Raw genomic sequence first — 14,504 nt, forward strand, 5'->3', positions numbered from 1 at the left:
AAAATTTTAAAACATAATATTATTCCCAGGATTTATTATTAAACCCAGGATTTACAAAGTGCTCTTACAATACTTAATGAATTTGCAAATATGTCCAACCTCAAAATTAACGTAACTAAAACTCAAGTAATATGGATTGGGAAGAACAGGACTTTCAAAAAAGAGATTTTACACGAGTACAAATTAAACTGGATATCTGAAGGATATTTCAGGTACCTGGGCATTGATTTTTCAGTTAAATTATCTGAAATGGTTAATCACAATTATCAAGAAAAGGTTAAAGAGATAAAACGTCAGATAGCGATATGGCGGAAAAGAACATTGACTCCCTTAGGGAGAGTAACGATAGTAAAATCTTTATTGATACCCAAACTGAATTATTTGCTTTTATCTCTTCCAGAACCAAAATTAGAAATTATGAATGATGTTAACCGATCTTTTTATAAATTTATATGGCACGATAAGCCTGATAAAATAAGTAGGAAACAAATGTGCCAATTATACAGTGATGGTGGGGTTAAAATGACAGATATTTTTATACATTCTAAATCACTCAGAATATCATGGATAAGAAGATTCTTTTGTTATCCAAGTAATGAAAATTTCATTTTACATATGTTCCAATCATTCTTGCCTCCATCATACACATCTCTCCACTTATTCATGGGGGCTGAACATTACAAAGAATTAGCCATTTCAATGCGCAACCCATTTTGGAAAGAGATATTATTAGCCTCTTCAGATTTAACTCAGTCCATTGTATATAATATCGCATGTCAACCCCTTTGGAACAATCCTAGAATACAAGTTAATAATAATGTAATTTATTATAAGTCATGGTGTGCTAAGGGGGTACGTTTTGTTAATGATGTTCTAGAAACAGATGGAAAATTTCTTTCATATTTTGATTTTCAACGTAAATACAATGTACAAGTAAACTTTCTTCAATATTATAGTTTGTGTAATGCTATTCGATTTGGTTATAATAAAAATGTCATACCTAAGATTATGGAACCTACATGTATTATCCCTGAAACATTGTTTTTAATACCGAAAGTGAAAAAAGGTTGTGCACATATCTACCAGGCTTTCTTGAAACATAAGACAAAGGAATGTAAAAGTCTTATAAAATGGAAACAGGAGTTTGATTTTGACAATATCATTTGGAGTTTTTATTACCAAATCCCCTTTTATTCAACTGTCGATGTAAACATGAGATGGTTTCAGTTCAAGATGCTGAATAGAATTCTTTATATGAAAGACGCTTTATTGAGATTTAAATTAGTAACAGATAACTTATGTACTTTTTGTAATAACAGCGAAGAAACAATTATGCATATATTTTGTTCTTGTATATATTCAAACGAGATATGGCCAAAACTTGAGCTTTGGCTGTCCCGTAATGCTATTCATATTAAGCTTACAAATCAAAATAAATTATTTGGTTTTTATGGACGTAATAACAGTGCCCTCAATTGCATTATGATTATAGTAAGGAAAGAAATTTTTACAGCCAAATGCAAAAATTGTTTGCCAGTTTTTGAACAAATCATGTCAGCGATAAAAAGTTATTATGATATGGAAAAGTATATATCTAAAACAAATCTGAAAGAAAAAAATTTATGAAAAAGTGGTTACATTTTACTAAATGTTTCTGATTGTGTTTTCTTATGAAATGATTTGTCAGGTAATTTTCTGACACTTTGAAAAGAATTTGCAATTTATAATTGATTTTTGTAACTGTTTGCTGTTCTTATTGTATTTAGAATGGCCAAGAATATCATGTGTTAAATCTGCATGTACATACATATCTCTTTTTGTATATATTTGTGTGTATGATATTATTCAATAAAGGAACCCTGTGGAAGGGAAAAAAAATAATAATATTATTCCTTACTGAAAAACTTCGAAAATAATGATCAGTTGGATATATTATAAAGAATTTAGATTTGGGCATATAATTTCGTTTGAACAAAATATCTGGACATTTCAAGATAGATTTTGTGTACAAACTATAGGGCAAGTTGTGAGGTGCATGATGACATCAACTCACAAGATCATATTCATATCAACCGTTCAAGAACGCTGTGTAAAAATAAGCGAAACTTTATACAATCTCATATACTCTCTTAATCTTTATCTAATTTTTATAAAATTTTCAATGTTGTGCTTCTAAAATGTGACTCTTTCCTATCAGACCAATTTTAACTAGTCCTGAATTGTCGGTTGGTTAAAATTGTACACGGATTCGCACGCAACTAGCAGATATTTTTTTTTCAGAATCCTACACACACACACACTCAATTCACATGAAAATACACAACATAAACAATAACAAAAAAAGCGAAAAACACACACATGGTATTGCCCTAAAAACCCTCATAACATGCAGTTTTCATAAGCAGTTTCATATGTTTAACTTCCATAATTCTCAATATTTACAGATAGGCAAATAGCTTCATCAAACAATGCGATTTACCTTACACTTGCACTTTTTGAGAAAGATGGCAACAGTCAAAATGCTTTTAAGAAAACCTGCCACAATCGATCCATTAGCTCTAATCGCTTGGACTGGTCGCGGGAGCAACACATCCAATATTCTCATTCAATTTCCGACGTCATTGCTCAAACCAAAATAGCTCATGGCAAGAAGAGAAAGTCACCTGAAGAGAAAGGACGGAGGAAAAGGAATGGAGAGAAATAGAGCGAAGGTCAAAATGGAGGAGGGAAGAGAGGCATAGCGAGACTCGATGAAGACAAATCGGTAGCGTAGATGATATGTGTCGTAGGCAGGAAACTCGCCGAGTCATTTTGCTATCACGGACCATTGTAATATGCCGTGTTTTGGAAGTAGCTGGCATGCCTGGAAATGCTAACAAAAATGAAGGGGAACGTATATATTGTCTAAAAGGACAGTTGTTCTGACTTTGTCAAAGAAAAACTCATGGTCAACGTACAAATCGAAATGAATCAGTGGCAGAACAATCAGTGGACCACAACAATCTTATGATATCCGGTGCATGAATGTGTGGGATTGTACGGTGAGGCGTGCATGTGTGAAGAATTTGCAGTGTACCAATAATCGTTTCTAAAAGCCCCCGGATAATAGAAAAATGCAGTAAGCAAGTGCAAAGCAAAACACAAGATGACAATCATTTCTGTCATCATCATCATCCTAATAACCTGTGTAAGAGGTGTATTGTCATGGGACAATTATGTGGGCTAATAAAAGTCGAAGTATGCTATTGCGACGGTTCAATCAATGGATGGTGTTCGTTATTCCGCAGGTTCGTTATTCCGAAACACACAAAACCTCAATATACTTAGATGTTCGTTAATCAGAAAAGGAAATAAGGTTCGTTTGTCAGAAAATAAAGAGTCGTTATTCCGAAGGTTCATTAATCTGAAAATGAAATAAGGTTCGTTACGAAGGTTCATTAATCCGAAAATGAACAGAGAGCGTATGCTAACGAAAATTCGGAAAAGGGCCCATTATTTCGTTTTCCTTAACGAACCTTCGGAACACTGAAATTTTTTTCGGATTAACAAACCTTCGGAATAAACGAACTGTAACTCAAACAACACTTGATGTTGCAACTTTATTTCATTCGGAGATCAAATACAATTTTATACCGTCCCTGCAAAGCTGAATCTCCTTCTGCAATAAATAATCTCCAGATGAGACTACTTATGTCACTGTGAAACATGCGATAGCTAGAAGTAAGCTCCTGTACACCTCTATCAGTCTATTGTAAAAAGGCTCTTTACTGACTATATAAGTAAACTTTGTTCACTGCGTCTTCTATTCACTTTAAAGGAAAAGACCACTTTATATTGCAGTTGAATCGAACAAAAGATTTGTGAACGCTTCACTAATATAAGGAAACAGAAAGGAAAGACAGCTATCAAGCCAAGACAATAACAAATATGAAAGATGCTGAAGATTAGTGTGATTATTGATATATTGATAGATTGTTAATTTGATACTTTGTGGGCCATGACATCATCACCTGATCCGATTTCCTCACGTGACCGTGACGAAACATTACTGTTTCATTGCAGTACGTGAAACTCATCACCATTTCATGGAATTATGTGAAACTCTAGCATTCCACAGCTTTATCTCATTTTCAACTCCATAAAATCTAATGATGTTCTGTTCATGTCATTATCATAATTGTATCGATCACGGAATGTCTTTCACTTTAATATGAGACAAAGTTGCTATGTCACTTGCAAGGGATAATTTGCGTGACACTCAGGCAATGGTTGCCATAATTAGTTATCGCGAGTTATCCCGTTAAACACTGTTAAACTAATGAAATAAGTGACTTAAAAAAAAGGATCCTGTCTTTAATGTGAAACTCGATGGTCCAACCTTTGAGTTGGTGCCTGCTTCATCTCAACAAAGCCCATCGGAGTCAAACCATGCATAACGACTGGCGTAATTCTACCAGGCTGGACGTATTGATAGTCCTGAAAACCACCGGGAGATTACTCGATATTCAAATTTAAATACATTCATATATACATACATACATGGTATGGACTATATATATTGATTTCTATTGAGACCACATTAACTAAGACAAGTTAATACGATGGATATGGGTCAACGGGGATCGCAATGAGTGTGGCATTATGTTTATTATAATACGATCGATTTTCTTGTTTAAGTCCATCGCATTCAGCAACGGTAAGGTGTAAAAGTGAAGCTTTGAATAACTCTAAGGGTTTCTATGTTTTTGTAATAGATCGATTAGAAGTTAGATTATGTCACAAACTTCTTGAGAGGTTATCGTGAAACGTGGACATCCCATTATCGAGCGTTTATGAAATGGTTGGGTGTTTTCTGTAGTTTTCTGGAGGTTTTACCACATAAAAATTTAAAGATATAATTCTTATAGACCAAACATTAAATGTGTTGGTATATGCAGACATTATAAATCATATTCTAGTAGTAAACACATAGAAATAGCATGCGTGCTGTTGTTCGTTTGTTGGTTCGTTCTTGATGTTTTGCTTTGTATGTGTGTGTGTGTGTGTGTGTGTGTGTGTGTGTGCGTGCGTGTGTGTATTTTTCTGCTGCTGTTTTTGTTGTTGTTTGCTCGCTTGTTTATCATGTTCCTGTATATCCTAGCAAATTCGTTCAATAATTCATCGATGGATGGTTGTTCACTCGAATGTGATGATGTCAAATTATTGGAGTCAAGATGATGAGCTTATGATACAAGACAAGAATGGGTGAGCCCATGTGCAAGATGACTTCTGTAGAAGTTTTACCAAACCCATAAATATTATACCCAGTGAACTGTACATCGGCAACCCGCTGGATATCAACCGCCATCATTTATTGAGTAAACAAATGAATTAATAGATGAACAAATGAATTTCTGAAATTCAGATCTGCCAATGTGAACCATCAAAGACTTGTGAAACATGAAGTATGATACATTGACTCTCAGTGGTAAAGAACATTGGCAACAACTATCAAAATATCAATAGGATTTTAGATCCAGACGGGATAATTGTATACCTTTAAATCGATGTTTGCTTGTTTTTCTCAGAGTGAATTAAAGTATCCTCCTGCCACCCACCTAGACATGGAGAGCCATGCAGACAAGAAAAGAATTAATAAACAAACTAGAAAACACACACACACACACACACGCATGAGTACCTTCTTCGTTCATGAATGTTCTGGTTGATTAATTGCGGTTGGTGATCAAAACAAAATCTGCAACTGAAATACATAGATACCACGATTTCCATTCCTTTCAAACTGAATAGCACAGTTAATGCTCTTTCTCTAGATGTAGTGCTACAACGTAGAGAGTATGAATGACAGCTGACAGACAGTCGTATTCATTCAACGTTCGGCCTTTAGTCAGTTTGGTGGTGGTACATGTATACAAGAATGAGTTTTACATACCCGTATAATTGCGGCTATGGATGAGGGAACACAGGCCACATTAAATCTCTGGTGCTAAACGTATTTCCTCATTTTGCTGGTCTATGAATATGAATGTCATTAATATCTCGTCATAAAGCCAGTGTCTGATAGATAGGTTCATATTGAACTGTCGATCAACCTCACAAAATATAAGTCCATCACTTTTATACGGTGGCTTCCAACCGCGAAAACCGCTCCATTCGGTAGACTGGTACGGATCGTTTTCCGGGTACAACTGGAAATAAGACGTGACAGCGTCATGTGGAAATAAAAGCAGTATGTGGGTGAACTTAACTTTTGACCCTTCGTGACTCTCAAAGACCGCTGACTGCTGAGATTTTTTTTTTGTCCAGCCCCTGATGAAATGTCCGTGATTGTAAAATTGGTTTTGAAAATTTACCATGACTGATATGTCGGGATCGGAACGACCGAAAGTTCAGATCACCTATTGGAAATCCGCGGTTTATATGGTAAGAGGGATGGCAACAAAACGTAGTGATGTAGGCCTAAGAACAGGGAGCAATAAGGGATCAGTGTATGGAATGATAGATTGATGCTATAGTTCAAACATTCATGTGAGTAAACGTATAACGTAAAAATTTGTCGCACCTTCCTGGTAGGATACATGGCCCGCGTAATGCGTGAATCACAGTGACCAAAGACCAAAAAGAATCATCACCATCATAGTATGCATCAGCAATGTGTTTGTTGTAATCTTTTCTTCTAATAAACTTTTTCTCCTTCTCCTCCAATATCTCCTCCTCCTCGTCGTCTTCGTCTATTAGTTTTATTGTGATTTATAATGTCATCATTATCCTCATTTTGTAAGATGGATTTCAAGAAGGGCAGGAGTTTAGATGACAGTTACGAATATGAATGATGAATGTTAAATGTGAATATTATTATGACCATACAGATTATTACGACAATGATAATATGCTAATAATTATTATACATTTAAAAAGATAATAAGACGATGTAATCTATGAATGATAATAGTAAAACAATGACAACAGCAAACCAATTTTAAAACTCCTAAGAGTCTAAAAGAGAAATGGGCAGACATATGGCCAACCAGAGATGACAGATTAGGGGTGAAATAATATATATTTAGGGGTTATTTCTTCACAGCTTATAGAAGACCATGGCAGGCAAAGACGAGGAACCAAGCAGAGCGATTTGAGGTTCCTGACCCCTTAATCACACCTCCTGCGGCATAATGCTCCGATCTAATCTCATTCCATCTCATTTTTTTCCAAACTGATTGGACAGGAAACAAAAACCTCGTCATATTTTCTTCAGCTTATAATACCCAGCACAGCTGATCGAGTGAGTGTTAAGCACGTTGCACCGATTAGGTTTAATTCTATGCCAGTATTACCACGCCTTTTATCAAGTGCAGTCAGCTCCCTGCCACCTTTTGTCCTGTCGTGGCTGCTCATTGTGCGTGACGACACGAGACCTCAATGAACTCCAGCCAAGAGTGAGAAAAAATAACTCGTTCTATGGAAATATGAAGAGAAAACAGAGTAAGAGAAACCATTTGACAGTTCAACAACACCAGGAGAGCAATGAAAGACGTAGTATAAATTAGTAACTTCCATAGACCTTTTCAAGGAGTAAACGTAAAGCAAACGATTGAAGTGTTAGAAGGGAAATTCCAGACCAGTATACTGTACAGTGAACATTTGATCAAATCGGATACAAATTAAGGAAGTCATTAATGCAAAGTTTTGCAAAACATTTTTTGAACAGTCAACATAAATATGCAAATAAGTTGCTTGATGATGTCAATCCCTCTCAACTTGACATTTAATTATTTCGTACATAATATTTCCATATTCCTAGCTGTTGTATTTTCTCATTCTCTTTTCCTTTCTTTGTTCAAACACAAATATGCCCCAAATCTCAAATCCCTTATATCTGACTATTTGAAGTCACTCAGCCATAAATAATTGCAGCAGAAAAAAAATGGAACTCTTGTCAGTGTTATGTAGGTCCCTACACGATCAAAGGAAAATTGAGAGAAGATGACATCATCAGCTCACTCATTTGCATATACATTTCAACTGAACTGTTTCACAAAAATTATGAAGTTTTATAATTTCCTCAACTTCCTTAATATCTGTACGATTTATATCATATTTCCATTGTTGTGCTAACGAAATCTACTCTTTCTTTTCAAGTTAACTTTCATCTTGTCCAGAATTCCTCTTTAACTGAACTTTAACCAAACAAGAAAGTAAATTCAGAGGAAAAGTTAGTTTACTGGTGAGTTAACTCGCTATACACTGTCTTATCCTATAAATTCTTCCATATCATGGTTGTGCACAAAGTTATTTTGTTTTGTTTTGTCTTGTTTTTATATGAATATATGCTCGGGTCAGTTTCAAACATTGCCGATCTCCATAAATTGCTATGAACTGATAATTCCTTGGAAACCTGCTATTCTTGCAAGCTTCAGCTTTCTGTAGGTTTCCTTCATGTCTCTCTCTCTCTCTCTCTCTCTCTTTCTTCTACTACTACTACTACTACTACTACTACTACACTCTTTTGCATCTGCAATCTGCATTTGCATTTTCGTCTGCATAAACTGTACATTTTTGTGAGCTGCGTTTTGTGAATATTATGTATTTTTAGTTACCAAAAAGTTTTGTTTATGTTTTGATATTTACAAGCATTTATTTACAAGCATGCTGCTTCTATGTAGGTTCCCTCCGCACACAATTTTATTTATCCGTCATGAATGTACCCTTGAGAATAATTTCAATTGATTTTGTGCTAAGTAAATGCTTTTGTATATACTGAACTTATAACTTATAATTTATGTGTCACTTTACATTGTCATGGATGGATGTTGTAAACACAACACTGTATGATTTGTGTGGAAACCTAATAAATGAAATGAAAAAAAAATGAAAATGAAATTAAAAAGAAAAAAGAAACTGAAACGAACAAGACGAAAAGTTCACTTATTTACGATGTTTTTATGGCATAGAAAGCTTTTGCCCAATTCTCTGCTGCATTATTTCACTTTAAATTGCCACATTCACTCTTACCATACCAGAAACGCTGAGAATTTTCACATGCCAAAAGTAAGAACATCGTTATTTCAGAAATCTGTGTTTCAGCAAGGTCCGCTTATATGGAATTCAATACCAGATGATATTCGTAAAGTTACCTCTTTTAATGTATTCAAACGTAAGCTTAAGGAGAATTTCATACAAAAAATATAATTCCTAAGTTCTTGACATGCTTGGCTGGCATTACGTGTATTTTATCTAATGATTATAACTCACTTTGTGTTTGTACCGTCTTCGTAATGTAAATGTAGTGTTTTGTGCATCATGCTGTATTTCTTTTTGTTTAGTTCTTACATCTGTATATTTGTTCATCTCTTTTTTTTATAAATATGAAAATGATTACCACCAATGCCTTATTTTTTTTTACTGATTATCTGGGTCGGCCAGATTTTAAGGAAACTCTTAATTCCTCGTTGGCTGCTTTCCTTCAGCTTTATATATTCTAAAGATCCGTCTTTACTCTGTGCTTGTCATGATTGTTAATCAACATCTTTCTCTGTTGTTATTTTTTATGTTGAACAAATGAATTCAATTCAATAAGTCTTACATGATTTTACCGAATACACGAAAATTGGGAGGATGGATGACGACAAACGTGACGTTGTCATCACCTTACAACTTAACAAAATAATGCATTATCAAATCACTTTTTGGTGTATAGGTGATTTTGGAAACTGTAAGGTCGTCGTTACTTGGTTATTACAAGGCTACAAGAATTTGACGAAAAATATACAGGCATATTATTCTTAGTGTATATAATTACATAGGCCTATTCAGGAAGTACTTATGTACAATTCAGTAGAAGATTTGAGAAGCGATGCCTTCATATACTCTGCCAAATCAGATGAATGATTGCAGCTTCTATCAGTGATTTTTAAACCCATGGAAAACATTTGTGATTCTATAACTATTATCTTTGTCTTAATTGTGGTCTATCGATCTAATCATGCACCTTCTCTGCAAAAGGGGAAAAATCCATAGCGTACTGCGTATTGAAACAATATATAACAGAACGGTTCCAGAAGTGGCATGAAGCAACCCATCCCAACCATGCAAGAGGAGTGTCTCCGCGTCATATAGGGTATGAATACCTCTCCGTCCCACATCCGATTCAATGGACTCACAAGTGGATTTTGGGGTAAGAAAAATCATTGCTCCTTCGCAGTTTGTGTTCAACTCTTTCACGATTTGATGGACCGGTGCAAGTTCTGCCTCGTTTATCATTTCACAGCAAATGTTCTAGATATTGTATTGGTGCTCCAGAGTTTTGGTGTTTTTTTTTTCGAGAAAGGCACATTCATTGGGTTCGTTGTTGCAATTCTTACTTGCTTTTTTTTTTCTCTTTTTATCGAATAATCACCCGGTGTACACTGGATGGTGTAGATATAAGTGGCTATCTATAATGTTGGGATTAAACATGTCTGTTCCTTTATAAGTCATGAAGATTAAAAAAGCTTAATTGTTCTCAAAATCGCATTGATTAGTTCTAGCGACCGAGGGGTGACTTGCAAGATCGATTCGATTTTTAATACATCAAGTGGTGCTCACGTCACACACTACTTCTGCTGCTGAACGAACCCATGCGTAAATTCTACGCCGAGCCCCCTCCGCTTCGTAGCACCCACAGAATGGAAATAGCAGGAAAACTAGGGGCAATCTATTCAGCCAATGAACGCACGCCCCTGGGAAGACTGCCAATCACGGATTAACCGGTCAGTGTTCTATGGGCGTGGCTTCGTGCATAGCAAAACAATGCACTCCCTTCTGCTCACTTTTTGACGGGAGCTGATACAGAGCGGTGGGAGGCAACCCAGACGTCAACTACTAGGCACTTTACTGGAAAATTATTGCTTTTGTGATGTTCTCTTCAGGCAGAGTGAATCATGACAGAGCCAAGATTCGCCTCCCTTCTACCAACAAACATCGCATACAGGACAAGACCCATAGAACAAAATACAGAACTACTGTAAGCTCAACTCGTAGCTGCATTTGGCAAAAGGAGTATTTCTGAGCCCCCGGTTAGCCCAGACACTTCTTCGAGCTTGCCTTTAAAGCCAGGATTTTGAGGCAATGTGACATTCCACGGAGCGTTATCCTTGGATTTTGTTCTGCCACACTGGTCGTCGCTTGAGTTTTCAGAGGAATGAGAGCGCGAGAGAACGGATTTAGAATTTGTGATACGCACCACGTGTTATGTCAATAGTCATCGATTTGCACTGCGAGACTGTGGTGATAGTTGCATGTCACAGAAAACAAGAGCAAATGTGTTCTTCCATTGTATCCCGCACTATCCTGGACTCACACAATTCATTTCACACAGCTCAACAAACGCGGAGTCTGAACCAATATGTGCCTGTGCGAGTCTTGGATTATTAATAAACCATAGCATCCAGAAACAGTTACTTCGCAAAGGCCTGAGATGGATTAATAATAACTTAAGATACCAAAGAGCTAACACAGATCTATCGCTTATCGCCGAGTCTGTTGATACTCGACTGCGGAAATGTGTTTTGGGGACAAAAGCGGGTTGGTAGAGTGAGCAGCGAAGAGAGCAAAGGTCTACACGTGCACTCATTGTGCCGGGATCTCGGGCGAGGAGAACAGTGCTATTACCGCTAGTCGTACGGGGTCTGTGTTGATGAGAGGACCGGGGTCGTCTACCTCCCCTAGACGACTTTCGTACCATAACGGGGTGATTAGTCCGAAATTGACTTGGGCGTATTCGTTACATGAATTTTAACAGCCAGAACCTACATAAGGGACATGCATGATTGGGTGCTTACATTTGAGAAGACTATGATTACCAAGGGATTGTCTTCGAGGGCTTGAACTTCCATCACCAGAGAACCAGCCGTCTGCTCTCCCCTCACGGATTACGTTGGAAATAAGTGTGCTTTACTCGAGCTCGGCCCGTGTCAGCTGGTGCCACTGCTCCGGGACCCTAAATCCGACAAAAATGTGGAGTTAATTATGTGGTATAGCCTTCGAAAGGCGTGACCGGGAGCGTTGGACTGCAGCTGGAGCATTTGCGAAGGCAGAGCAAAACAGATAAGGAAACAGCCTCACCTCAGGGTTGAAAGGTGGTGTTAAAACAACATTTCTTGGTACACTGTTAGTTGAAAACATTGCGCACGTAGGCAGCCCTTTGAAGACAACATTTGAAGAAAGGGAAATGTAGTCATCATTATCAACAGACTCCTATCGACACATATATCGTCTTAAGTCGTGTCCTTGATCGAATACTGTGAAACTTGAGCTGCCTACCGTATTTTGTGCGGGTATGGATGCTAATCTTCAGTCAGATTTTTTGCGTGTATGACTCTGGACGCTACTTTATGTTACGCCTACTTCGTCACACATGTCTCAAAATGAGGGAAGTTACAACGCATATTCATAGGCCCAGTCTCGCGGTATATGTAGGCCTTCAAGTTCTGCTTCTGTTGATGTTGCTACCTTGTGGATTAGCCCAGGCTAGTCTCGATTTCAATGATAATCTTGACTTTGGTGATTTCAATCCCCAGCCAAAGTGTGAAGCGATTACCATAAAGAAATGCCAGGGTCTTGGATACAATCACACTCAAATGCCGAATCTTTTGGGACACGAACTTCAAAAAGATGCTGAGCTTCAGTTTCAGACATTTACTCCACTCATTCAGTACGGTTGTCATCCCAAACTCTCTTTCTTTCTCTGCTCAGCCTATGTGCCACTATGCACAGAGAAAATTCCTTTTCCTGTCAGTGCCTGCAGACCGCTTTGCGAACGTGTCAAAAAGGACTGTGAGCCCGTTTTGAAAAGTTTTGGATACAACTGGCCTGAGTCGTTGAACTGCTCAAAGTTTCCTCAGGACGAGGAGACGCAGCTGTGTATGGAACCTCCCCACGAAGAGGCTAGTGATACCAGTGGTGATGCTGGAGATGGCCCAGTAACCGCCATTGCTCCGATTCAACCCGGAGAGCCAGACTGCCAGCATCACCAGGAACCACATAAATGGCACTTTGTAAAACGCTACGAGGAGTGCGCACTTCTTTGCGAAGCCGATTTCCTCTTCGCTGTGAACGAAAAGCGGTTCACGGAGATATGGATGGCCATCTGGGCTGGTCTATGTTTTCTTACCACGGCAATGACCGTCCTAACGTTTGCTGTGGACACCGTCCGGTTTCGATACCCTGAGCGACCCATCATCTTCCTGTCTATCTGCTATAATGTCTACAGTATCGCGTACATCGTCAGATTGATTGCTGGCCGTGACGTCATCGCATGCGACGACGACGGAGTGGCTGAATTCCTGATCCAAGAGGGACTTGAAAACACCGGCTGCGCCGTCACATTCCTCATTCTCTACTTCTTCGGCATGGCCAGCTCGATTTGGTGGGTAATTCTGACCTTTACGTGGTTCCTGGCTGCGGGCTTGAAGTGGGGACATGAAGCAATTCAAATGAACAGCACGTATTTCCACGTAGCGGCCTGGGGAATCCCCTTCGTCAAAACTGTCATTATTCTTGTCATGCGCGTGGTCGACGCCGATGAACTCACAGGGATGTGCTATGTGGGTAACTCCAGCCTTGAAGCCCTAACTGGTTTCGTCATCGCACCGTTGTTCACCTACCTCGCTATCGGAACATTATTTCTTCTAGGCGGCTTCATCTCGCTGTTCAAAATTCGCTCCGTGATGAAGAACGACGGTACGAAGACGGATAAGTTGGAGCGCTTGATGGTGAGAATCGGGCTCTTCTCTGTTCTCTACACCGTACCAGCCACTATAGTCGTTGCGTGTTTCTTCTATGAGCATTCGAACAGGATTATGTGGATGAAAGGCGAAGCGGCTCCAAACATTGAAGTATTTATGATGAAAATATTCATGTCACTCGTTGTGGGAATAACCAGTGGTATGTGGATCATGTCCACTAAGACCGTGCGCTCTTGGAGGAGATTCATCGAGAGGATTGCTCCCGGACTTCTCTGCTGTCCACCACTTGGAGAAGATAAAGAGGCGGAACTTGCACGAAAGCGAAACGGTGACGAGACCGCTGTATAGCGTTTAACGACGTCGTCTAATGGGTGCCACAATCTTCTATGAATTGCGAATGAACCAACGCAGCGATCTGATAGACATGTAACTACATTGTATGTTGATGTACATCGCCGTCAAATCCATATCCGTGGGCAAATATTTTTGGCTCTTATTAACTGGCTCATTCGTCTGACCTCCCATAGTATATGAGTTCATCAGCCGGAACTGAGCCCACGATAGCATCCCATGTTAACTAGATATTTGATCAGCATTGGTGGAAAGCAATTAATGTGTATACTACCACAAAAACTTGTGACATGTATGGCCGATTTGTAGAAAAATCATGAAATCCGTTTGATTGATTCAAGAGTGAACTTTACTGAATGGAAACTTATGTTAAATTACACATTATTTGTAAGAAATGTCGTGTAAACTGTAAGTATACATATTGCTTTA

General features: G+C 38.2%; 1 protein-coding gene across 1 annotated transcript; it reads left to right on the forward strand.

Moving 5' to 3' along the window:
• Positions 1 to 12,363: 12,363 nt before the first annotated feature.
• Positions 12,364 to 14,074, forward strand: LOC139744309 (frizzled-4-like). Its single transcript, XM_071654755.1, has one exon. It carries the CDS (start codon positions 12,372 to 12,374, stop codon positions 14,070 to 14,072), a length of 1,701 nt encoding a protein of 566 aa, XP_071510856.1. The 5' UTR covers positions 12,364 to 12,371; the 3' UTR covers positions 14,073 to 14,074.
• The last annotated feature ends 430 nt before the right edge of the window (positions 14,075 to 14,504 follow it).

This window comes from Diadema antillarum, unplaced genomic scaffold, assembly GCF_040938485.1.
Source record: "Diadema antillarum isolate AM-2024a unplaced genomic scaffold, OU_Dant_1.0 seq00001157_RagTag, whole genome shotgun sequence".
NCBI classification, from domain to species: Eukaryota; Metazoa; Echinodermata; class Echinoidea; order Diadematoida; family Diadematidae; genus Diadema; species Diadema antillarum.

What these genes read in the sequence shown, in the direction of transcription:
- LOC139744309 (XM_071654755.1), top strand. Translation starts at nt 12,372, where the DNA reads ATGTTACGCCTACTTCGTCACACATGTCTCAAAATGAGGGAAGTTACA.